At 44.8% G+C, this 26,178-nt stretch overlaps 1 protein-coding gene and 1 long non-coding RNA gene across 2 annotated transcripts in view; both read right to left on the bottom strand.

Moving 5' to 3' along the window:
• The window catches only part of Cdyl2 (chromodomain Y like 2), a 170,450-nt gene extending 153,605 nt beyond the window's left edge, over positions 1 to 16,845 (bottom strand). Inside the window, exon 1 of the mRNA XM_087204016.1 lies at positions 16,684 to 16,845. Coding sequence (XP_087060142.1) covers positions 16,684 to 16,707 — 24 coding nt within the window. The 5' untranslated portion in view covers positions 16,708 to 16,845. The remainder of the gene's footprint in view (positions 1 to 16,683) is intronic.
• Positions 16,846 to 21,254: 4,409 nt separating this feature from the next.
• The window catches only part of LOC110348756 (uncharacterized), a 201,044-nt gene continuing 196,120 nt past the window's right edge, over positions 21,255 to 26,178 (bottom strand). Inside the window, exon 10 of the long non-coding RNA XR_015450849.1 lies at positions 21,255 to 23,977. This is a non-coding gene — a long non-coding RNA (uncharacterized LOC110348756). The remainder of the gene's footprint in view (positions 23,978 to 26,178) is intronic.

Genomic DNA, 26,178 nt, shown 5'->3' with positions numbered 1-26,178 from the left:
CCACACAAAGGACTGAAGTTCAGATTCTATGTTACAACATGGATGAAACTTGAGAACATTATGTTAAGAACCAAAAAAAAAAAAAAAAATAGAAAATGCCATTTATTGTATGGTTCTGTCTGTAAAAAAATATCCAATGCAGACAAATGCATAGAGACAGAAAGCAGATGAGTTACTTTCAGGGGCCAGGGAAATGGCAAGTGACCACTCACTGAGGAGTACATAGTTTCCACTTAGGGTGATAAAAAAAAAGTTCTGGAAGTTCTAGGACTAGATGGTGGTGATTTGTTGCGCACAAGATTGTGAGAGTCCAAAATGTCACTGAACTGTACATTTAAAAATGATTAAAATCAAAACTTCATGTTATACATATATTACCACAGTAAAAACTGTATGTGTATACATGTAAAACTTTGACATCAAAAAGTGAAAATATAACTTGTAATACACTTACTCTATTTTTGTATTCTACTTTAATAATGTTTTTGTTTTTATTTAAACTTCTTGCTTCTTTCTGATTTCCTTTCTTTTTGTTTTGTTTTGTTTGGTTTTTTTGTACCGGGGACTGAACTTGGGACCTTGTGCTTGCAAGGCAGGCAGCAGAACCACTGAGCTAAATCCCCGGCCCTCCTTTTATTTTATTATTCTTGTGCTGACTTAAAATCAATGATGACTTTTTTTAATACATGTGCTCAAGGTTATGACTGTTCCTCTGGGTACCACTTCACCCACTGCCCCAAGCTTCTAAGGCTATTGTTTTTATCAGGTTCTGGCTTTCCTGAGACTACATTAATCAAAAGTCCGCTGTCCAAACTGTAAGATGTGACCTTTGCTGGTGAAACCTAGAATTTTTCTAGGTAACGCATTAAAAAGTGGGGCACAGACAGGCTTAAGAATATCCATGAGAGAACAAGGGCTGAGAAACTAACCAAGATAAGAGCAAGGGGGGAAAGAGAGTGATGCTAATCTGGAAGAGGAAAACCCAAAGTTCCAGTGGCCCTGAGCTTTCAGGAATACCTGGGAGTTCCACAAGCACCCTCGTGCTCGGGGACACCGCACTGGCCTAAGCAGTCACCATCTGCTTCCAGAAGACGCGCCTTAAATGGTACAGAAATAACTGACTGGCTGCACTGATCAAGCCCTGGACAGGCACAGCAATCAGGGCCAGAAGTCAGCAGTTGATCACAACAGCCAATGCTTCAGAGAAACCCAGGAAGCTCAGAGAATGGACAATGTGATCTACTCGGGCTGGGGTCAAGGAAGAAGCCCTTGGTGAACCGATTTAAGAACCCAAAAATGAGTACAAGGAGAGCAGGTGGGACCAGAAGGAACAGAGTAAGTAGAGGACACAAGGCAAAGGATACTTGAATGGACTGAAAAGAGGCAATGAGCACAGGACGCAGAGGAGCAAGGGGAGAGTGGGGCTGGCCAAGTCTGGTAAAGCAGGCAGGGACTCAGTCGGACTCATCACTTGGGACTTCTGCCCAAGAGAAAGCGGAGGCCAGTGAGACTCCGCGAATGAAGTGACATGCTCAGAAAGAATTACCTTCTCAAAAATTCATCTTGGATATGCTGTGGGGACAGAAGGTGGCAAAGAGGAAATGCTGGGAGTCAAGTTGGCCACTTGTATGTCTTCTTTTAAGGAATGTCTAATCAAAGTGGGCGTGATGGCATATACCTGTAGTCCCAGCACTCAGGAGGCTGAGGAAGGATGATCGGTGAGATATGAAGACCAGCCTGGGATACACAGCGAGTTCAAGGCCAGCCTGAACTACATACTTCTCCAAAAAAAGAAAACAAGAAACGTCTAATCAAGCTCTTTGCCCATTTTTTAATAGTTATTTGTTTTCTTGATATCAAGGAATTTGAGCGCTGGCATATTTTGGATGCTAGCCCTTTAATAGATGACTTGCAAATATTTTCTCCCAATCTGTGGACTGTCTCTTCGCTCTACTAATTGTTTCCTCTGTTGTGCAGAAGCTTTTTAGTTTTGTGCAATCCCACTTGTCTGTTTTTGCATTCACTGCTTCCACTTTTAGGTTAATATCCAAGAAATCTCTGACTTGGCCAATGTCGTAGAGATCTTGCTTGATATTGTCTTCTAATAATTTTGTACTTTGAGGTCTTACATTTAAGTTTTATGCATTTGGAGTTGCTTCTTGCATAAGAATAAGGACATAAGGATATTTTTATTCATCTGCAGACAGATATCCAATTTTTTCAACACCAGTAATTGAAAGGACTATTCCTTCTCCAATGTGTATTCTTGGCACTTTTTTCAAAACACAACTGGCCATAGATGTGTGGGTTTACTTCTGGTCCCTCTCTCCTATTCCATTGGTCCAGGTGTCTGTTTTTATGCCAGTACCACGCTTTTTTAATTACTAGCTTTAAAAAAAATATTTGACATCTCTAAATCATCAGAAAAATGCAAGTGAAAACCACAGCAAATTATCATCAGCTCACACCTGTTAGACCAGTTATCATCAAAAAGATGAAAGATAACCAGTGTTGGTTAGAATGTGAAGAAAGGGGAAAGCCTATCCACTGCTGGTGGTATTGTGAATTAGCACAGCCATTGTGGGAAAGAGTACGGCAGGTCCTCAAAAAGCTAGAAGTAGAAATAGCATGTGCTCCAGCAATCCCAAAGGAATTGAGATCAGGAGGCCAGAAGGATACTGCCACACCTATATTCACCAAAGCATTATTCACACTAGGCAAGAAATAACCAATGTGTCCACCAATGGATAGATATTTAAAATGTGATTATAGATAGGTGAATATTATTAAGAAAAAATTCTGTCTTTTGTGACAACATAGACAGTGGACATTTTAAGTGGAATCAGCCAGGCACAGAGGTACAAATACCCACATGTTCTCACTGATACATAAAATCTAAAGAAGCTGAACTCATAGAAGTAGAGAGTACAAAGCTGGCTACCAGAGGCCAGGCTGGGGTGGGGCAGGAGTGGGGGAAGGGAAAAGTGTTGACCAGTGTGTACCAAGTTACCTTTAGATGGCAAGAACAAGTCCTAATGTTTGATTTGGGGCCAAGGTGATTATAGTCAATAATAATGTACTGTATACATTAAAATAGCTAAAAGAGAGGATTTTAAATGTTCTCACCACAAAGAATAAATCCTTGAGGTGATAGGTATGCTGATTACTCTGATTTGATCATTTCCTAATCTAGACATATATCAAAACATCACACTGTATCCCATAAATATGTGCATTACTTGTCAATTAAAAATGAAGTAAAACATTTTTCAGAAGACTGTTGTTTCTCCCAGAGGGAATAAAGGAATGCCTGAGACTAGGGGAGCAGCAGAGGAAACAAAACCCATAGGTCTCAGGGTCTGAATTCATTGCTCCACAGATGGAAACTGTACCAGGCCAACCCTCAGCTCACAGAACAGGGCAATTCCCAGAAGCTAGTACTCTGCCAAATGGGGGACCTGTTTCCTTGGAACACTTCCTGGAAGGGCTGGGTAATCACAGGTAGAGTATGTATATGCTGGGAAGGAATCCAAGGGAGACATCCAAAACACTCTGACTTCTAAGACTCCTAGCTTGAATCAGTACAAATGTCAAGCCCCCATCTAAGAAAGAAAGAAACTGCATTTTTGCACATACATTCCTATTATCTCATAGCTGGGTTTTTCTCTTTAGGTTGTGTTCCTTACAGAAAAGTTCAGTGGTAAATTACTGTTGGGACTTTACAGGTCGACACTCAGGTGGTGAAAAAATAGAATTACCTATCTCTTTCAAGTTCTCTATTTCCTTAAGTATCTTTATCAGTGGTTCTACTTATTTGAACATACTATTTTAATTTGAGTAAGGAGTAGTGAAATGTATTCTCTGCTAATGTTTTTAAATATCAAGGGTGTGGACCCATTTGCTAGAATCTGGGACTGTTTACACCCATGGGAATCCTAGCTGTCCATCGATCCACAGGCGCAAAGAAAATTTTTCAAAAACACAATGCTGTTGAAGGGACACAAATACCACAGCAACCCAAAAGAAAACAAAAAGTGCATATGGAAAAACGCACTGAGGTCCATAAATACACTGAATGGGCAAGATGAGACTAGCCAGGTCATGTGACCAAGTGTCCTCTACCTCAGTCTTCTCCAAGCCTGAGGAAAGGCAGACTGACACTGAGAACAAGGAAAACAGCTTCCACCATGAGAATCCTTGAGTGGTACACCCACATGGAGAGGCGGGATGACTGTCTTCTCTTCCTGTTCTTAGCACAATGCTCACTGACTACCCCTGGGTTTCTGCAAAGCTCAACACTGACCAACAACGTCCTCTGGATTCCATTGCTTGGTCTAACTTCCAACAGTTCACACAGGAGTCTGGATTTCCAGGAAAAGTTTAGATATGAGGTGCTCCCCATAATGTCAAGGCCTGTGATATCAGTGGGTGGGAGGCCAGACCCTGGCGCCTCCTTCTTCATCACCAAGAAAACTAAGCAAGACTCAAGGCCATGCTGAGCTTCACTGGCCTCCTCTGCTAAACCTTGCACAAGAAAGCAAGATTTTCAAGGCGATTCTCCACAATAGTCCGGGAAGATATCACCTCTGTCTCATGCATGACACACTGATAACAATGAAGGCAAATGGCCCGTTTTGTATCTCAAGCATTTGTCTCTTTCAGCAGAATAAAAGAGGCACCCATTTTTATCACCTGCTGGAGACATTAGTGAAACCCTAAACAAATGACTTCAAAGCCCCCTCCCACTCCAGGATTCAGCAATCTTTTGAATACAAGACTACGTTATCTTTATTGAAAATACAAAGCTCAATACTTTCGGTGAACTTGGCTTATAGAAAAACAATGTTCACTGATTATTTGATCGATGAAGACACAGAAAACACACTCAAGAGTTAGGGAAAATTGAAAGAACAAAAATGCCTGTAAGCATTATATCAAACAGGCTGCAGAGGTACCCGAGACAATTTCAACTCTCATGTAAATGACAGATCTGAACATATTAATTCTTTCATTTTACAGATTTTTTTTGACTCTTGCACTGTGCTCAGCACTAAAGATGGAACAAGTCAGACAGATTCACTGCCCTTGCAAAGCACACAATCTAATGGGAGAATTGGAAAATAAGATAATGCATTACAACATATTCAAGTGAGTGCTATAATGCTAGATGAGCAGGGCTCTGTAGGAGCCTAAAAGGGGGCAAGAAAGCTGGATGAGTCAAGGACACTTCGCTAAAGGCAACATCTAAGCTGAGACCTGAAAGGTGAGCAGGAATCAAACAAGTTGAGACGGGACACTGGTCAGTAACAAGTCTCCCTCTTTTGGAGGAGTATGGTTAAAGGGGAGAACGTGAAGCATTCATGGGATTGAAAGCAGTTCTCTAGATAGAATAGACATTATGCACAGAGAAAAAGGAAACTGCCAGAAGGGTCAAATCACAAAAAGCTTATGCATCACTTGAAGGTATTTCACCAGGAGAGAGACAGGATAAAATGGGGATTTTAGAAAGATGCTCATAAATAAGGTATGGAGAAAAACTGGAACAGCAGGACTAACTCCCAAGATACCCAGCTGAGAGGTGTCAGGATAACACAAGCAATGGGAGGAATCCTACGAATTAAAGTGGTGAGTGTGAAGAGGAAGAGAAAAGGATAGAGTCCAGAAATATGTAGGCTGCTGATTCAACAGAACAGGCCCAGTGTCCAGGCAAAACAAAGGAGGTCATCTTTCTGGTCTGGGAGGGAACAAGTGAATAGAAGTTAGGAACCTAGGAGGAAAATTCTAAACTCAAGTTTGAGTATTTTGGATTTAAAGGCCCATGTGGAATTAGATGGATAGTTCTGGAGCTTAGAGAAAGACTCAGATGTGAGAGCCTTGGAAATCTCCCATACAGTCTCTGTGGCACCATCAGAGAATGGACAAACCCTACAACAAAACCAACTCTCATTTCGTAAGCTGCCAAGTTTAAGGAATAAGCAGAAGAGGAGGATGCAAAGGCAACTGAGGAGTGGAAGCCAACTCAACAAAAATGTTCAAGATCAAGCAGTAGAGACTTACCAGAAGTGGCAGCCTCTGACATGTTTCCCTGCACGTGATCCCTGCTATGTGTTGCAGGAGCAGTCGAGGAACTCACAAGCGTGATCCTATCACAAGGCTGCCTGTCAGCACTCAGAACCCCCATCCCATGCCCCAAGACACTGGCAAATGACAAATGATGTCTTCAAGAGAAGAACCAAGGTGAAAGATGTATATTGTGGGGATCCACAGAGAAATGCAAGAAGATCTTGGATTTTCTATGAAAAGGAATTATAAGTGGTATCAGATTGGGTTTGGTTTGGTTTGGTTTCTTTGCATCCTCTCATCTCATAATCTCAGGATGTCGTTTACTCTAACTGATCCTGCAGTCTGAAGGGAAGAAGAAAATGTTTGTTTCATGGTTGAATCTCTAACACAACAGCAGTTTCTATTCCTTCTCTCAAATTTAAAAGTCAGGGTAGAAGGACCTGGAATTCTCAATGAACTCCAAAGATGTAAGGACACGTGTTAGACATGCATTATTATCACACACTGACTATTAAGCCATGTCTAGGACATTCCACAATCACTACCACCTGAACCTTGAGGGGCACTGGGGGGGGGAGACAGTGCAATAAAAGCATATTTGCTTATATAATTTTCAGTGAGGAGACAGAGATAGGCTTGAACCTACAGTGGTGCTAAAATAGTGCATTTATTAGAAATTCTAATATATAGATATCCAGAGATGGCAGGAAAAGCTGTATTTTGAGGCCTGCTCAAAAAGAGTTGACCTTGGCCGCATGTTTTTAACATAGAGAAAACTACAATGTGTTAAAAAAAATAAATACAGTACAGAGCCATATGTGAGTATTCGGTTTTTAATTATTACATGCTGAATGATACTTTTTTTTTTTTTTGGTACCGGGGATCGAACTCGGGACCTTGTGCTTGTGTTCCAGGCACTGGAACCACTGAGCTAAATCCCCAGCCCTGAATGATACTTTTAAAGACATTCATGGCTATAGGCCCAGAATTCAGCATAGTACTGGGTACATCATTAACATACAATAAATATTTGATTGATAGATTTTTTGAACAAATGACTATTTTTAAATAAAATCCAAATCCAACATTTGCATAAGCTCCAGTTTATTAATAAGATCCTTGACACATAAACTTTAAAACACAGGACTGGAAGACAAGTAAATGGAATCCCGGAGGAAAATTCCCTGATAGAGAATCTGAGAACGGAACGGTGGCTCCTTGGTAGGAGACTTCCTAGCACGACAGTGTGTCGCTCAGAGCCCCAGCTCCACAGATGCATCCCCAAAGTGCCTAGGCCAATACTTCCCTAAGTCATTTATAAAGCAACATGGTGACAGGTCAGCACTGGGAGATTCTGGGAAAGACAGAGTGACCAAAGTCAAAAGGGAATAATTTGAGAGTGCACTCTCTGAAGAGAAATTGAACATAAAATGACAAATCAATGGCCTCCAAGTCTTCTCAGGGAACTGTTACTATTTGGAGACCTGGTCCATGGGTGGGCCTTCAGGGGGACCTTTAGAGGTGGTGCTGTCTACCCACTGGCTAAGGCTAACAGAGCAACGTAGGAGCACAACAATGCACTGAAGGAAGGACAAGAAAGAAAGAGTTGCTCCACAATCCCCACCATTCACTCACTTCCCAGAGCCACACCTTGACTCAGGTAGGGTGAATTTGGGACCCAAGAAAGCCTTGCCCTTGGGCCCAAGCACACCCACATGTGCCTTCCAGAACAGGGCTCTGTAGACAGCTACAGTGTGAGAGAACACCAGACCTATGGGTTCTTGGAGTTAACTGGCTCTGGTCTACAGGCCAGAGCTCCAAGCTTGCCCCTCTTCACACACACACAAAGTGATACAGCTACTAATGAGCAAGGCATTCATTTGAATAAATCATGGATTTATGAGGAGAGTTTTCAAAGATATGAAATCTCCTTTTAAAGTACAGGCCACCAAAGTTCAAAAGATTAAAAGGCTTGTCTACCTCCACACCATTACCAAGTGGTGGTGTATGAATGCAAAGGCAGAGCCATTGGGATGTTGCAAGGAGCTGCTGTATACAGTGTGGGGCTAGCCGGGCAAGAACAAAGTCCATGAGACAAGAGGTCATCAGGAAGGGCAGCTGGAACTCCCTGGCATAGGCTCAGCTGCAGTCCACAAGTGGAATTTCCAGTTCTTCCAGAAAGCCATTTAGCTGATTAATTCAGGCCCACCAAGATCATCTATGATAACATCCCTTACTTAAAGTCAACTGATTATGGACTTCAACCAAGTCTACAAAAGACCTGTACAGCAACACCTAGATCACTGTTTGAGGGAGAAATTGAGGACTGAACCCAGCCAAGCTGATACCTAACCTGACCATCACATTGATTTACCAATATCTGTGTGTGTTCTGCCCACCCTACTTGTATTCTGAGGTGAGTGCTGCTGTAACAAACCCTTCATGAAGAATTTGATCTCCTTGTCCTCAACTTAAGAGATCTTTTCCCTGAACAAATTTTACTTGGAAAATTTCTATATAGTCATATACATTATGTGTCTATTAACAGTCATTATATAATAGTCATATTACATTGTATGTCCCATTTTTTTCTCCAGTTAAAATTATTGAAGACATCAGACACAACATCAGAGGTCTGTGGGAGAAGGGTTTGTAAGGTTTATGGAAAATCACATCTTTGAATTTATATCCAATAACCCAAAGTTTACACGACAATCCAAAGTGATAAAGCATGTGTAGAACGGGAAGAATGGAGATGGTTGATGCATCTTCTCACTTCATCCTGGGTATCACATTCACTCTCTCCTCACCATCACACCCAAGACTCCTACAAGAGCTGCCCACACAAGACGCCTCTACATCTACATCATCACAACTGTCCTGCCCTTGCAACCCACTAGCATATTCAATGGAACAGCTGCGTACAGAGGTCACCGATGACTTACTGATTATCAAACTGCTGGCCATCCCCTCTTTTTAAAACTACAAGCTTCCACTGCCTTCCATAATAGCAAAACCCTTCTTTTCTACCTCTTTTGCCACTCCTGGTAAATCTGAACTTCTTTCTTTCTTCCCATCTCTAAAAATTTCCATTTTCCCCATCATTGGCCCCTCCTCATGTTTACACACCATTCTTTGGCTTTAACTGGGACTGATGTGCTAATGGTTCCCATCTCTATCTCCATGCTAGACACTGACCCTGGGCCTCAAGCTCATGTGACTTGCCGCTACGAGTATCTATAAATGAGGTTCCACGAACACTCCAGAATTAGTACCCTTTCCTCTGTGCTCCTTCCTTCAAATAATGTTTCCTCCAGGGTTCCCCTATTCACTAAATGGGTCTAGAAACCTAGAGATTATCCCCCAACTCCTGCCTTCCCTCATCCCTACATATTTTCAATCAAGCTGTATTCGAGGACAGGGGAGACAACGGCTGAAAATTATTTTCTATCCAGCCTCCTTTGCAGCTAGGTCTGATAACATCACTATGTTCAGGCCAACGAGATGAAAGCAGGATTGTATGGAACTTGCAGATTGTATGTTTATGAAGATATGACTCTATTTTCCCCCCTCCTTCCTTCCTTTTCCATCCTCCTATGAAAACATGACTAGAGCTCCAAGGCCACCTCAGACCATGTAATGATGTGAGGATGGAAGTCACAGTAGAAGAGGTCATAACAAAGAAAAAGGGGCTTGGCACCTTGAGAGCTCCACAAAGCTTGATGCCAACCCTAACTGCCCAACTCAAAACTATCTTGTGTTAAGTGAACAAATACTGTTTTGTTTTGTTTTGTTTTTATAAAAATTAATTTTATTGGTACATTTTAGGTATACAATATAAAAACATTCATCATGGGAAATGTGCACCTTTACATAATCTCTCTTGGTTCTTATTTTTTCCCCTTCCCCTGCCCTCCCTTCAACCCCTCCATCCCTCCCTATTTACAAAGACTTTGTTTCCATTTTTTCATTTTCTCATAGTTTTCCCTTTCCCCTACTCCTCCCACTTCCTCTTCCCCTTTAGACCTTTTCTTCCTGTTTCACATTATCTATTATACATTTTGATTCTTATTTACACTTTCAGTTTCTCACACCAGAGAAACTATTCGGTATTTACACATGTGCGCCCTATTTATTTTGCTTAAGAGTATGGCCTCAATGTGCATCCATTTAGCTCTAAATGTCTCAAGTTTCTCGTTCTTTATGGCTGAGTAATGCTCTATTTTATTTTTTAAAAACCACATCTTCTTTATTCAGTCTTCAGTTGATGGGCATTTGGGCTGTTTCCAAGCTTTAGCTATTACAAACTGTGCTGCTATAAACATGGGTGCACATATATCGCTGAGGTATGATTCTTTTAATTCTTTGGGGAAGATACCCAGCAGGGGAATAGCTGGGTCAAATGGGACTTCTAGTCCTAGGGAACAAATATTGTTTGAGTCACTGTTCTACATTTTCTATTACTTGTTGCCAAACATAATCCTGACTGATATATCAAACTAGGCTGATTCATTTTAAATCTTGCAATTCCATTCATTTCTCTCCATCGCCACTCTTAATTTAAGCCACCATCATCTCTTGTTCCAACCTCTGAAAAGGCATACAGTACTATCTGGTCACCCTGCTTCTAGTCTTCCTCCAATCTCACTGCCCATCTCTGAAGGTCAATCTGGGATTATATATCAATTGCATTAAAAATGTTCACATTCTTCAAACTATTAATTTCTCATAATTTATTCTGTGAAAATAGTAAGATATGCATACAGATAATGGTGTCTATGGATGTTCCTTACAGCAGTATTTATACTGGTTTACAGATGGAAACAATCTATATGTCCAACAACAGGGGATTAGTTATAGAAAAAAATGGTACATTCAAGGGAAAATTGACCTGCCATTTAAAAAAATCATTATGTAGAGTAATATTTTTGGATTGAGGAAATGCTCTCCTCTCACAGAGTATATGTAAGCAAAAAAAATAGGTTATAGATAGTATTACCTTATTTCCCAATTTTTAAAAATTGCAATCTTAACTTTGTATCTACACCAAAGAGCTAACGTTTCCATTCAGGTATCATGTTCATATTATTGAACATTATCATATACTAAATGCCTAACAACAGTTACCTCAAATATTATAATTTTTCCTTTTTGCTTATATTTTTTAAAGATACAACAATAAATATAAATTGCTTTCCAACACTGGAAAGACCACAGTAGTCTCAGTAACTCCCCCAAAATCTAATCTTGCTCACTTCCTAGTTTAAAGTCTTCATTCGCCTTCACCATCTCTGGGAAGTGTTCTCTTGTCCACCAGAGCCTGGAGAACATATCCCCTTCAGCAAGGTCTGGAGAGCTCCGTTTTTCCCTGTGGCAACACTTTCCCCGCCGTACTACAAACCGCCTGTTTTCTTAACTGTTTCTGCCACTAGATCACGGACTCATTAAGTACAATCATCATTTCCCTGGTCCCAAGCACATACAGTATTCTATCAATATGGTATTTCATAAATAGGAAAGGAACAAATGAATGATGGTTCTATGAATTCAGCCAACCCAGACTTCTTTTTACCACCCAACAGAGGTAAAAGAACCAGTATTTTTGAAATCTAAGTGCACATATCCACTACTCAAGATCTCTGACATCTAAATGCATGCCTCAAAACTCATGACCTCAAAACCCTATAATTACCAGGACTGCTCCTTAGCAATGGATCAGGCTGCAAGGATCAACTCCTTTCAAGGACAGTTAAAGTTCCTGAGGAAATGATCTTCCGCAGTAAGGAGTGACCTGACACAAAAGTCTACTTGAAAATAAGCTGATGTGTTCCTGCTGGGGATAACTTGAAATAACTTCCAAACGGTGGGAGTATCATATACCCACCCTGTATTTATCAGCTACTTAGTATGTGCCAAAGAAGCAATCCAGCTCACCTGATATCTGAAGCGATGTGTCTCTGAGATTCCAGCTCACACTGTATTACAGACTGTCTGTCCCACTAGCACACATTTCTCTGACAGGAATTCCCTGAGCCTCGGTTGGTCAATAGAGATGATACCAGGTGGACAAGAAAGTTGTGCTGGTTCAGATTCAACTTTTCCTAACTTGGTAATATTCTGAAGCAATCATTGGCAAGCACTCTCACAAGGAATGAGAAGACTTCGCAGCACATGAAGACCCAAGACTGCGCTAGAAAGATGTTCAAGTGACCTCCTTCCATGGGAGCAGAGGCCATGTTAGTGATGCCAAATAACCTCTGGGCCTCCACTGCGTTAACCTACTCGGTAAGAGTGTAAGAACAGGTGAAGAAGCTATGAAAATAGTTCTTCCTACACTGATGCATGAAGAAGCTATGCCCTGGACCAGATTTAACTTTTACGAAAATGGCTTTTATGATCTACAGAGAGAAAGCAGTGAAAACTTAATCTAAACCCTGTAAAAAAAATGGATCGGCTTCCTAAAAGCAAACTACCAGCCAGTGGAACTGAACCAATCTATCCTTTTATGAGGTTTGTTTTTGGTTTTGTTAGCATTCTAATTACAAGTTCTACAGGTTTTCAGTAGTCTGCTTCAACACTGTTTTCTCCACAAGCTCCGTTACTTTTAGTCCCCGATTCTGGAGGACATATATATACAGTACAGTGCCAGAGTGGAGGTGCCTGGGGTGCTCACAGAACACAGTCCACTGGACACTAAGTTGTTTTCAACACAACTACAATTCTTTTATTATTTTATTTTATTTGGAATGAGATGAAAGCACTTTATTACATATTATACAAACATACAGATAATCACACATGTATCTATAGTTCTATGGATAGAGAGGGCAGGATGCATATCAACCTCCAGAAAGACCTACCACACACCTGGAAAACATTTCATCCTTTTAAGAGAGAATTCTGAAAAGTATAAATATACTGAATGTGGACCCTCAAGGAAATGCCAGGTCCACCTCAGGAAGTGTGACCTTGGCCACTACAGATCTCCTCTGCAGACACACAGCATTCTCTCTGAACATTTCTGCCAACAAGGTGGAGACCCTTCTTGGAGATTTCAGCTAACCACGAGGAGGGGGCGTCAAATGTAACATCAAGGAAGTCAAATGGTTGGGGCTCAAATCCTTTCAATCCTTCCAGTGGAGAGCAGGCTGCCTTTCTGGTAATGACTAGATACATTTACTCCCAGAGACACAGAACTGAGCTGCTCTACACATGGTTTTACCACCACCAGGTTGACTTGGAGCTGGAGGAAAAAGAAAAGAGAGGGTAGCACTCCACATAAAAATAACAAAGGTCACCCAGGGTGTTTTATATACACTTAAATCAGTTTTTGTTCAATGATGCAGTCAATGAGTAGTTGAATGTGCAAGGAAGTAGGGACCCAGAGAGAGAGAGAAGCCAACACAACTGGGTTCCTTATTCCCCTGATGATGTCTTCCTGACACCCAAACTCCTCAGAAATGATTGACTAGAATCCCCAGATCGCAACTGTAGTGCCTACTAGAGCCAGATCAGTCGTGTAGGACTGAAGGAGAATGAGTGTGTGGTGGCACGGAACACTGAGGACAGCGACAAACTAGAGATCCAGCAAATCCTTTTTTCTTATCTACCATTTAGGCAAGGCATGCACGCACACACACACACACACACGCATGCACACGAGTGTGTATGCATGGCCTACACTTGGCTCATGGGCTGTCACTTAGGACCCCCACGTTCAGCAGAAGTAGACTAGAGCACCTGGAAAGGAATTTCATTTTATATCCAGGCAGATATGTGACTGTAAGACATCAATCAATATTTCAAATCACCTTCATACAGGCGATGGCTATCACACATCAGAAGAGGATGAGAGCTCTGCTAGCAGAGAAACAAAGCAGGACAATCTAAGATGCAAAACTGTGGAACCCGAACTTGATTCTGTATTTCTTCACTATGATTAAAGAGCACCAGCACAGCCACAAAATTCTCATTTTTGTGATGTCTTTAAAATCAGCAACTATTTCTTTTTTAAATGCTATCTGGAGAAGGTTTATTCTTTACAATTGAATTGTCTGAAACACCAAAGAGAAGATGAAGAATCTCTACAATCAAAATCACATCTTCACCATAAAGGGTCAAAGATAATGTCAGCAGACAGACAGGTGAAATATATCAATTACAAACATAATCATTCTTAGCCCACTCAAAATATTGGTTAATATTGGTTAAAAGTTATGAGAAGCCATTTTATGTACACAAGTATATTTAATTAAGGTAATACAAGAATTTAGAACAAGATCTCTTTCCTTCTTTTTTCTTTCAAGATCAATCATTGTACTGAATATTCCAAGAATTTTTCTTGAATCACCATCCTATTTTTTATTCATACAACAATTTTACAGTTAGAAATCTATGTGCTAATGTACACTTAACACTTCTGAGTTGTTTTTGAAAGTTAAATTTGAACAACAAATAAAATTTCTCAGTGTATGTTACATAATCTAGATCCAGGCTATAAAAATGTTGACATTGGTTATGTTCTCATAATGCAATTTAGCCCTTTTAGTAATGATTATGCAAAGAGCCAAAGGAAAGCCATTTTACTTCGAGTACAATTACCTACTATTACAGAAGTAATTATTATTATTGTCCTGCTTACTGAACTTCACTAAGAACTCTTGAAGTGCTAAGATAGTTCAAGGCCGCTGTAAAAACTCCCATCTTCCGACTCGTCTGGCAACCATAATTACCAATGTTAAGTAGGGCAGTTTCACATGAACATTAAACAAGAAATTATCCCCAGAAGGTTCGTAAGTTCCAAACTTGAGATGAGGAAGTACTGATGGCTCCTAAGATGTTCTCTTAATGTCTCCGTGATACCACTTGTCACTTGGGCAAGTCAGGAGGTCTAAGATGACTCAGTTTCAAAGGGTGGAAAATTCCATGATCCAAACAAGATGGGTTTCACCCTTGAACCACATATACTTTGGGCCATTGTCTCGGTAATGTTGGTTATACTTCAAGAAACACAAACTTTCCATTTCACTGTGTTGTGACTTCTGATTTCAGAAACTGCTCTGCCACCTTGAAGGAGACCAAGACACTTGAGTGGTCCGCATGCCTGGGCCTCTGCCAAAGCCCAAGTCTCTCACCAACTTCATCCTCTCTGTCAGCACAGGGGTGAAGAAGGCCATAGAATGGAGGAGACGGCAATTTGTGTTGTTCTTTAAAGGTGTGCAAAGATGGCCACCTGAGCCCGCCTGCTGGAGAGTGATTCATGACGGAGCCTCACTGAGCCCAGAATCACCCAAAAGACCTGGCCACACAGGAGGCCAGACGCTATCTTGCCTATTTTCCACTCCCCTCTCAGTCTGGCTGCCCATGAGGGTCCGGAGGAACAGTTCACTGTGGGTCATCCCCGCAGCCTCTCACCCCAAAAGCTAACTCTACCCCGACCTTGTGCATCAGGGCTAGCGCTAACGATTTGTATTTAGCGGAGTCCGGGTGCAGGCTGAACTCTGATGCTGGTTTCTGGAGACTCAGCAGGCCTTCTGAGTGAGGATGGCCCCTGGCTTAGCTTCTTTATCTTTCTCTTTGGCTCCAACACCTCTTTGAGCACATCCACCCAGGGCATGGTGGTGGTTCTTGTTATGCCCACTATGTGCAGATCCAAAGCAGGAACGGCTGTGGTCCGGGCTATCTGAGCCCTACTTCCCCAGAGATCGTGGGTATTTCTCCATTGTTTGAAAAATGCCAGACTAATGTCTTCCTTCACCACTTTGGAAACCCTTTCAAAATAACCAGTGCTGGCCACTACCTGCGTGGACCGGGAAACAGGTATGCGCTGAGGGTGGCGGAGAGGGCTGGCAGCCCGGCTCACTCACATCCACGTCCTCTGGCAACGTGCTACCACCCACCTCCGACTTCCATGTTCTCCGTCCTTCCACCCGGGGCCCTCCGCAGCGCCCCCTTTCGCCCCTAGCGAGAGTGACACCCGCAGGACCGCCCCCACGCCCCAGCCCGGAGGGCTCGAGAGCCCACGACCTGGTCAGCAGGTGGGGGGGAGGGGGAGGGGCCCGGGCCCCCCCGGGAGCGGCTCGGTGGGTACCTCCCGACCCCCCACCCAGCGCCCCCTTCGCGGACCACCCCCAGGACCTCGCCGTGCCCCTGCCGGGCTCCGCTGCCCCTGGGCGCCCCTCGGGCTCCCGCGCCCCCAGCCCAGCCCGGGCCGCGCACCCACGGCCCGCACCCCCCCGCCGCGCCGCGGCCCCCCGCATTCCCGGCACGTCCGGCGCCGACTTTTACCTGTACTTTCTGCACTCGGGGCGGCTCGTCGGGCGAGAGCCACCTCCCCGGGACCGCTACCTCCCCCGCCCGGCTCCGCCCGGCTTCCTCCTTCCCCTCCAAGGCCGCAAAGTAGATGGAGTGAGAGAGTGTGTGTGCGAGAGAAAGAGAAAGAGGGAGCGGGCGCGGGCGCCGCGGGAGGAGGAGGCGCGCCCGGCCCCCGCCACCCTCGGTCCCCGCCGCCGCCGCCGCCGCGGGCTCGGAACTCCGCGCGCGCCCGGCCCGGCCCGGCCCGGTTCCCGCCGCCGCCGCCGCCAGCGGGCTGGGGCCGGCCCGCGCCCCGCGTCCCCGTACCTCGTAAAGGTCCCCAGAAGCCATGCCAGGCTGCGGAACTTGGCTCGCCGGGTGTGCGCGTCTGCTCGCTCGCGCCCTTCGTGCGTGTGCGCGCGGGCCCGGGGTGCGCGTGTGTGCGCGCGTGTGTGCGGTGTGTTGAGTAAACTGTGTTTTTGCAGAATGACAGGCTTGGGGGCTGCCTATGCGCAGAATCAGAGCGGGCGGCGGCGGCGGGGCTGGCGTGACGGCGGCGGCGAAGGCGGCACGAGCGCGGGCAGCAGCGACGGCCGCGCAGCGCGCCCGAGAGCACGGACGCGGCCCGAGCGCCGCGGGCCCCGCGACCCGGCGACCCAGCGGCGGTGGCTGCGGCCGGCCACGGCTCGCCCCGGCGCCGCCTGCAGGAAGCCGCCCCGCGCCCGCCGCCGGCCCGGACGCCGCTGCCACTGGCTAGTCCCCGCCCCCCGGGAGCCCGGCCCGGCCCCCGGGCGGGAGGGGGGACGGGGGCGGCTGCCCGGCCGCGCCCTGGGGGACCGGTCCCAGCCGAGTCACACCGCGCCCGCCCCGCCGCCTCGGCCCTCTGCTGGGGTGGCCGGCGGGGGCCGCCGGGGGTGGAGGGCCAGGTGCCCGCGGGCGGGCCGGCCCGGGACCGCGAAGGGGCGGCCGGGGTGGCAGGTAGAGGGGGGCAGGAGCAGGTCCCCCGGTCCCGCTCAGCTGGCCCGGCCCCCACCCTCGCCTGGGAAGACCTGGCCCCTCGGGGCTGCGCGGCCCCCGCCGCTCCAGGCTGGTGTGCAAAAAGAGGCACTGGGAGGAGGGCCGAGATGACCCGTCCAGAGGTGCTCTCAAGAGCCAGCCAGGACAGCCCGGCCACCCTCATGAAGCCTGCGAAGTGTTTAGGGCCAGGTGCGGCCTTCCCTGCGCAAGCCTTCGGCTCCACTATCCGTACACTTATCCGTTAGTCAACAAACATTTCCCAAAGTCCACCCAACTGCTCAAGGGCCCTGTACGAGCGTGCGGGGACCCTGCCCACAGTGGACTTTGGATCCCGGAGGGTCCATGAGCCATGCGCCTGCAAGGAGTGCAAGGGTGCGTTCAGCCATCCGCGACGAGGAGGGAGTCCTACTGTGTGCCAGGCTCCAGAGCTGCAGGGACTGGAAAGGCTTTCTAAACCCGAACCCTCCTTTAAGTCATCTTTCACAGATAAAAGGTCACCCTTGAGCAAAAAGGCATCTCCTTTTATAAATATAAACATAAATTTAGAGATACAGAATCATCACTGGATCTGAGTGGCTAGGCTTTTCTGAAACTGGAGGCCAGGTCTTCCTCGCACCACTCCTGACTCTCTTCAGATGTTATATGCGCGTGACTCATATCCCTGAGTCGTTTCTCAATGGGGAAACCATGGCTGGTCACTTGCTGTCCTCCCTACTTCGATGATCTGAGAAGTGGAGGAGCTCTGTCTATGTAATGTGGCCTGGCCACCCCAGCGGGACTCAGTTTCTGTCCGAATCAGGACTCCTAACTCCCCTCCTGGAGACTGGAACGGTGACAGGCCCGGAGGAATGGTTTAATGGAGAGACTGTCAAACTTTTAAAAGTCACCAAATTGGTTTAGAAACTGGAAATTGTTGCAGCAATTCCCTTTCCTTTTCATGTTGGCATTTTCCTAATGGTCATGGTTTTAAATAATGACAATAATAAGCACTTCTCTATCTGTAGGTAGCCAAACAAATTTTAATGATCTTTAATTTGTTCTCAGAAATAAATGCACTATCATAGCATGAGGAAGTAATTTGGAATTAGAAGACAAGAAAGAAACTGGGTTTCTTTGGAAATAATATGCTCAGCCAAATTTGAATATATAATCAGTAGTTTAAAGAAAACACCAAAAACTTGACTTGTGCTGGCCAAAGACTCACTAGGAATGTGAGTGAAATTTGAAAAACCAGTCCAGACAACAGTTGTTTGCGGAGTTCCCTAAAGGGTTGGCTGTTCAGTGTGGACTGGAATGCTCAGGGAATATTTTACAGAGGAGGTAAGACTGAAGGGGATCTGATAGACTCAGGGAAGGAGGGACAGTGGGACAGTTTGGAGAAAGAACAGGGGAAGATGGCATGCGATTCTACAACAAGATGACTCTAAGAAGACTAGAAAATGGTTCTATGAAGGTCATAGGCCCTCGCATGGCAAATGCAGGTCAACACATGTAGTGTCTTGAACACTAAGCTAAGAAGTCTGACTAGCAGATCAGCAATGGAAAACTGGATCAATCAAAAGCAAGTGGCAATGAAAAGTATACTTTAGAAGAAAGCAAAATCTAGAAGAAATGTGAGAAATCCACAACAAGGGTTGAGGTTAGAGGCAGGGAAACCCATTTCAGAGGTCCCTGGTAGCAGCAGGAAAATGAAGAAGTAAAACTGGATTTGTGAGATGTTCAGAGGAAGGAATCAAGCTCACTTTCATTAGGCTACCCCACCTACTTCCATGAACCATTTGATCCAGATCAACAGGACTTGATGACTAACAGGATGTCTGTTTGTAGAGGACTGGGGGAGGGGTGGGCAACTAAGGAAAAAAAGGATACACAGATGACTAAGGCCTGAAACTGAGCAACTGAGCCACCCACCTGTCATCACACTATTTTATTTTGAGTTTACCCCAGACCACCACTGGCTTCCAGGAAAGACATGTGCTTCCTGAGAAGGTTGAAGAGGGGAAGGGTCTTTGCCACCCATAAGAACCAGGGCTCCAGGTTCTCAGTGATGGAGAACCCTGGCTGCCCTTGGAGCGTGGAAGATAACAGCCATCTTCCACATGCTGGAAGAAGACTCTTCATAATAATCATAGCTTAAGGGCAAGTGATACGAAACTTCATTCTTTTTATCTTAAAATGTATTCAGTCATGTAGATTGGGGAAAAATGGAATTGCCCTTATGATTAGCTTGCTTCAAGATCTCATAGAATATAAAGATGATCTCTCTCATTCTGCTTCCTTATGTATGCTGACATTGGACCTGTTGAAGATAGGCTTCTTCCATGTGGCTGAAAACATGGCAGGACTTATACCTCCCAGGGAAGGGCTCCTTTTGGCTCATGTGCTTCCATTTTGACCCAATCACCGTATTCAATCACTGATAATACACAACGATTGGCCAGGCTTGAGCCATAAACCCACCTATGGGGATAGAGAATATGAAGATTGGCAGTTCTGCCAAATTACAGAACCGGAAGTGGGATTGAGCAGAAGTTCACAGGAATACCAGAAGGATTATGGCAAAGATAGTTGTCCACTGTAGGCTAAAACAAACCTGGGACAGAACGGGACTCAGAAGCAAAGGAAGTAGCTGCCTGGGATGGCCTTACTCTAAAGCAAGACCAGACAGTTTACTATCCAGGGGAAGGTGGTACTCACAGCCCTAACAGAGACACTAAAGCAAGTCACCGAGGCTTAATCTTGACCTCTTGTGGTGGGCCGTGGTTGAACATCCACACTGACTGGATGCTAATTTTTGCATCGTCACTACTAACTGTATGACCTAAGGCCCTTACTCCCTCTGTCCTTCCATTTCCAGATGCGTGTTACTTACTATGACAATACATTATCCCCAGAACATAGTGGTTTAAAGCAAGGGGCCTGTCTAATCTCACTGACTTCGTGGCACATGGATTTGGGAGTAGCAGACGTGCGTAGTTCTGGCTCAGGGTCTCTTGTGAGAGTGCAGTGAAAGGGTCCACTGGGACTCAGTCAGCAGAAAGCCTGGCTGGACTGACTGGGGATCCGCCTCCAAGATGCCTCTCAAGGTAGGAGGCCTCAGCCGTTAGCCACACAGGTCTCTTCCTTGGGCTGTGAGCACCCTCGTACCATTCCCATCTCCCCCCGCGCAACACTTCGCGCGTTGCCAAAGCAGCAGCTTGCTCGGCACTCGGCAGCTGATCTAATGTCATCACCTGCGCTAAGGCTACTTGATGCGGAGGTGATGGGTGATCCAGAAGAGAGCGGGGGAAGCCATAATGCCTTTGAAGATCTCACTGTGTGTGCCAAACTTTGTCACTTCCACCATATTGTATCCTTAACTGAACCACTAAGCTAAGCCCACCCTCAACAGGAGGCAAATCAGACTCCACTTTTTGGGTTTTTTGTTTTGTTTTGTTTTGGTACCGGGGATCAAACTCAGGACTTTGCGTTTTCGAGGCCACCACTGAGCTAAATCCCCAGCCCTAGGCTCCACTTTTTAAAGGGAAAACTATCAAAGAATTTACAGACAGATTTTTAAACTACCACACCCTACCTATAAATTGAGGTGATTAATCCCCCATAGGGATGTCTTGAGAATTAAATGAGACAATCCTCACAAAGTGCCTGCCACAAATAAGGGCTGGATAGTGGTACCTGTTATAATTATTATAACAACTACCGTTACTCATTTCAAACTTGAGATGTCTCTCATTAATATCCTTTGAATGTTCAAGATTTCTATAGAAAGGCAGTAAATCCAATAAAACCTTCCAAATGAATATTGCTTTCAAGCTGTGAAGAAACTCTTGTTATTAAACTTTATTTTCAGCATTACTTTGAAAATATTTTACTTCCACAATATAATAACAATTGAAGTAAAGTCGTATTTATTCTATCTCTGCAATATGCCAGGTGTTGTTCTGGCTAAACAACAAATAATACCCTGCCCTCCTGGAGCTTATAGTGCGATGGAGGAGAGAGAGAGAATACGTAAGTCAAGAAAACAGAATGTGTGCATAATAAACTATTCTTTCAACTAGTGGAACTGGGGAGGAACTGGGGAGGGCGTGAAGCTCAGTAAAGAGAGAGAGAGGAATTGAGGTGGGTGTGCTGGGCTAGGGGATATGGCTTTAGAGAAGGCAAGATCTCACCAACATGGAAACACCTGAGCAGAAACCCAAACAGTGTGAGCAGACGTTAAAAATGAAAATCACACCCAAGGGCAGAGAATGTCAGAAAGAGAACATAGAAAAGGCAAAGCACCAGATCCAAAGAATCTTGATGTGTTCAAGGTCACACAATTAAGCCAGTGTGGCTGAAGCCACTGAGCAAGAGAGAGCCTGAAAAGAGAGAAGTCAGCAGCTAACCAAGTGCCTTGTAGGTCAATGTCAAGAATTTGGCTATGCTGGGCATGGTGGCACACGTGTGTAATCCCACCAGGCTGAGGCAGGAGGATTGCTGCGAGTTCAAGGCCAGCCTGGGCTACATGGAGAGACTCTGTCTCAAAAATCCAAAACAAGAATCTGGATTCTTCTAAGTAATGTGAGAGGTCGTTTGCAGGGTCTAGAGGGGAGGGAGCAGTGAGCAAGGGAACGAACAACGGCACGGCACAGTCTGGTCGCTGGCTCTTGGGCAGAGATTGGAATGAGCTGGACAGAGTCCATGTGTGAGGAGGAAGCGTCAAGGTGAAGAGCTCTGTTTGGGTTGTACATAGAGTAAGAATAAGGAAGAAGAATCCTAAATTTTTGGTCTGAGTATTTGGGTCAATGGAATAGCTATTAACTGAGATAAGGAAAATTGGGGATATAATTTGGTAGGCAGCATTAGGCTGGGTGAGGAGAAATCAGTAGTTCAGTCTTGGATGTGTTAATTTTAAGATGAGTAGAGACTCAAGACATTCAATGGAGATGAGGAGGTATTTGATAAGAGTCAGGAACTCAGCCTGGACCCTTGGGTAGAAGCGGTCAGCAGAGGGGGTGGTAAGGAAAGGGGACACTGTGGTCACTGGGTAGTGAGCACCGGCCTGGAAGAGGAGATGGCCAGTGAGGAAGCCCTCCATCTTGCTTGCATTTGGGAAGAGGGAAAGGAAGCAGTGAAGGAGCCCAAGAAGGGCTGGAGGACAGAGAAGGGAAGCACCCAAGTGTGCTGTCTCAGATCCAAGGGAAACACAGCAGGACTGATCATTAAATGTTGGGGGAGGTTGGGTAAAATGATGACAGAGCCTGACAGGATGGAGACTGGCTTAGGAGGTGCAGGAAAGTCCGAAAGCTAGGCTGAAATAAGTTCGCAAGCCTTGGCAGACAAGAGGTACAGATGGTGGACACAGGTGATTCATTTGAGGCCTTTCGCTATACAGAGCAGGGAAGTGGGTCGGTAGGTGGAGGGGGTGTTAATGCAAGAAAGGCTTTTAATATAGAAGCAATTTCAGCAGTTTGTACAATAGCAGGAATAATGTAATGAATGTAGGGAAATAGTCATGCAATAGGGAAAGGGGAGAATTGCAATAAGATTCCAGTAAAGAGGAGGGCCAGGGATTAGCTCAGTGGTACTGCAGCCTGCCTCGCAAGCACAAGGTCCTGAGTTCGATCCTTGGTACCAAAAAAAAAAAATCCAATCAAGAGGAGATGCAAAAAGCTACAATGGAGGACTAGACTTAGGCACATAGAGTCCATGTAGACTGAGTTTAATTGTGTCCTCTATAAATTCATGTTCACCCAGAACCTCAGAACATAACCTCATTTGCAGGTATAATTAGTTAAGATGAGGTCATACAGGATTCTGATGGGCCCTAATCCAGTAACTAGTCCCTATAAGAAGAGAAAACAGAGACAGAGGTATATGGGGAGAAGAACATGTGAAGATGGAGAGAGAGGTTGAAGAGATCCAAGGAATACCTGGCTGGCAGCAGCCACCAGAAGCGTAGAGATCAGGAAGTGCCCTGCCCTGGAGCCTTTGGGAGGAGCATGGCTCTGCCAACACCTTCATTTCAGACTTCTAGTCTCCAGAACTCTGAGGGAATAAATTTTTATTGGTTTAAGTCATCAAGTGTGTGGTAATTTCTTATGGCAGCCACGGGAAACTCATATATCACCCATTGGAAGAACCAGGAGAGCCTGGTGTGTGGTTGCAAACTTAGATTAGTAGTTTGGAGCTCTCTTCTATGATTTGTAGCTTCTCCCTGAAATAAGCCATGAAACTGTCAGATGGAAGTGAAGAAAAAGAAATAGGGGAATGTGATCTGGAGCAATTTTAGTCTTGTGTGTTGTCTCTCCCCGAAATTATCAATAGTGCCTCCTTTCCCGCCCAAAGGTATCTAGATTTAGACAATATAGGAATGGTTTTTCTAGTGTCGAGGATCTGATGACAGATTAAAGGACCATGAAGAGTCAACTCAGAGAAGAGTGGACTGACTAGGAAAACAGAATGGTGTTGCTGGCAGGTGCTGTGGTCAGAAGTGAAGAGTCAGAGCAGTAGACCGGTAATCATGGTTGTGATGTCTCCAGTCACCTTCAGTTGTTCAGGAGCAGGCTGGAGTAGGTGGGGCACAGGTTTCACCAAACTCGGGATCTGCCACGTGGGTTTACTAGAAGGAAAGAGATTGTGGAGTAGGCATAAGGAAGTGATTATACAGGATGGAAGGATGGTTATAGAACCTAAGCTAGATACAGAGAGACATGATAACACGGGGATGGGGCGGAGGCGGTACAAACAGCACTGTCAGTCCGTGGACTGGAATGAAGATTGTTAGGGACCACAGCATGAAGGACACTTGAAATGGTCCTCTAGGTAGTGTAGAGCTATCACTCATGAGCAACCATTTTAGGTACACGCCTTCCATGTGTGACCATCTTTGTTTCCTTTCTTGCTTCCCCCACTCACAGTGTAAGGATCTGCTGCTGTCCCACCAGAAGGACATGAGATGAATGTTCAGAACCTTGAGGACCTGGATACAAATTACACCTGTACTGGGGCTGGTAGGATGGAGGAGCACAAAGGAAGGACTTCTCTGAAACCCAACGCATATAGCCTTTGAGCTTCATTACAGGGAAAAGTAAAGAAATGCATTGGGTTCTCTGTGGACTCTGGTGATCTGGTAATAAAGTAAACTTGCCATTCCTCCTAAGCATGTTAGGTGGAATTCAATGCTTTTATCCATGCTGTATCATTTTATCACCTCAGCAAGGCAAGAAACATTGGCCTCATTTTATAGTTGTAAGAAGAAAAGCTCATGATCCTTAAGACATGCTCTGGGAGAGGTAGGTGGGGCATCTGGTGCCCTGTGTAGGCTCAGACTTCCTGTACCTGGGGAAGAGTTAACTCTGGCAGAAGCCATTGGGGAGATAGAAAACCTAAGGTTGGGGTCTCAAGCCTTGAGTAAGGACTGGTCCTAAGGCTTTGAAGATTTGTGGGGAGGGTGGATGCTAGGAGCAAATAATAGCAAAATTTTAAGTAAGTGTGTGTGTGTGTGTGTGTGCGCGCGCACGCGCATGCCATAAGAAGAGGAATCTAGATTTGTTTGTGAACCCAATGTCCCTTTATCTGGAAAGACCAAAATGTAATTTTAGTTTGTTCAGAGCAAATCAGTGATGTTATTGTGAAATTAAGATGAGCCCATTAAGTGCCTAAGCTGCATTCTGTATCAGAGGTTCTCAACTTTTTGGTCTCAACATCTCTCAACATGCTTAAACATGATTGTGAACTCCAAGAAGCTTTTGTTCATGTGGGCTGTGTCCATTGATATTTAATATATTAGGAACCAAACTGAAAAAAAATAAATAGGAATACAGATACACACAAGCACACACTCCTTCAGCTGTCAGAGTGATAAAGCCATGTAGTGTCTTGGAGCTTCTAGGAAAATCCTCTGTTCACTGGTGGAGAGAATGAGAATGCAAAAAGCAGAAATACTTGAGTGCTGGTAAGAAAATAGTTTTACCCATATGGATCCCTGAAAGAGCTTCAGGGCCCCAAAGTTACCTGGAGCACACTCTGAAGAACATAGTCCTACAGAACCATGTAAAAGGCTATCCTTGTTGTGGGTGAAGTTGCATCTTAGCAGATTAGATAAAAATGTTTCTTTTTTAAACATCGCCCCTATACCTGGGGGATGAGTGTGCATGTTCTGGTCCAGGAAGTTTCCACAGCTCAAGGAACCCAGGAATCCTCAGGAACTAAAGCATCGCCCTTCACCATCAGCTTCTGGAAAAATCTAAGAGACCACCCTAAAGGTCTTGGTGAAGCCTACAGGGGGACTTCTCCTCCTCCTCCTCCTCCTCCTCCTCCTCTTCCTCCTCCTCCTCCTTCTCTTTCTCCTCCTCTTCCTTTTCTTTCTCTGCTTATTCTTCTTTTTCAACTTTTTAAAACAAGAATTGGAAACTTATTCAAAAGTCGAATAGGTCAATGATCCTGCCTGTTCCCACTACCCCACTATGAGAATCCCCAATTTGACACCATTTTTATGTCATTGCTCCATGCCATGACCACCCACTAGACTATTTTGGAGCAATTCTCAGATGTGACTTGACCTCATCTGGAAATACGTCAACATCTATCCATACATGACGAGAACTACTCTCTTAAAGATCGACCTCACCATCACAACTAAATTAACATTAATTTTTAATATCATCAAGCATTCAATTAGTGTCCAGTTGTCTCAAAAATGCTTTCTGTTAGTTTGTATAAATCAGGACCCAAACATTCATATATTACATTTCTATGGCTCTTAAATCCTTGTAACCTTTAAATACCTTCCTCCTTCTTCTTTTTATTTTCTTTGCAATT

Source organism: Heterocephalus glaber, unplaced genomic scaffold, assembly GCF_053883595.1.
Source record: "Heterocephalus glaber isolate CG9 unplaced genomic scaffold, H.glaber_assembly_v1.0 deba00000071, whole genome shotgun sequence".
Lineage (NCBI taxonomy): Eukaryota > Metazoa > Chordata > Mammalia > Rodentia > Bathyergidae > Heterocephalus > Heterocephalus glaber.
This window is presented reverse-complemented; position numbering and strand designations above follow the sequence as displayed.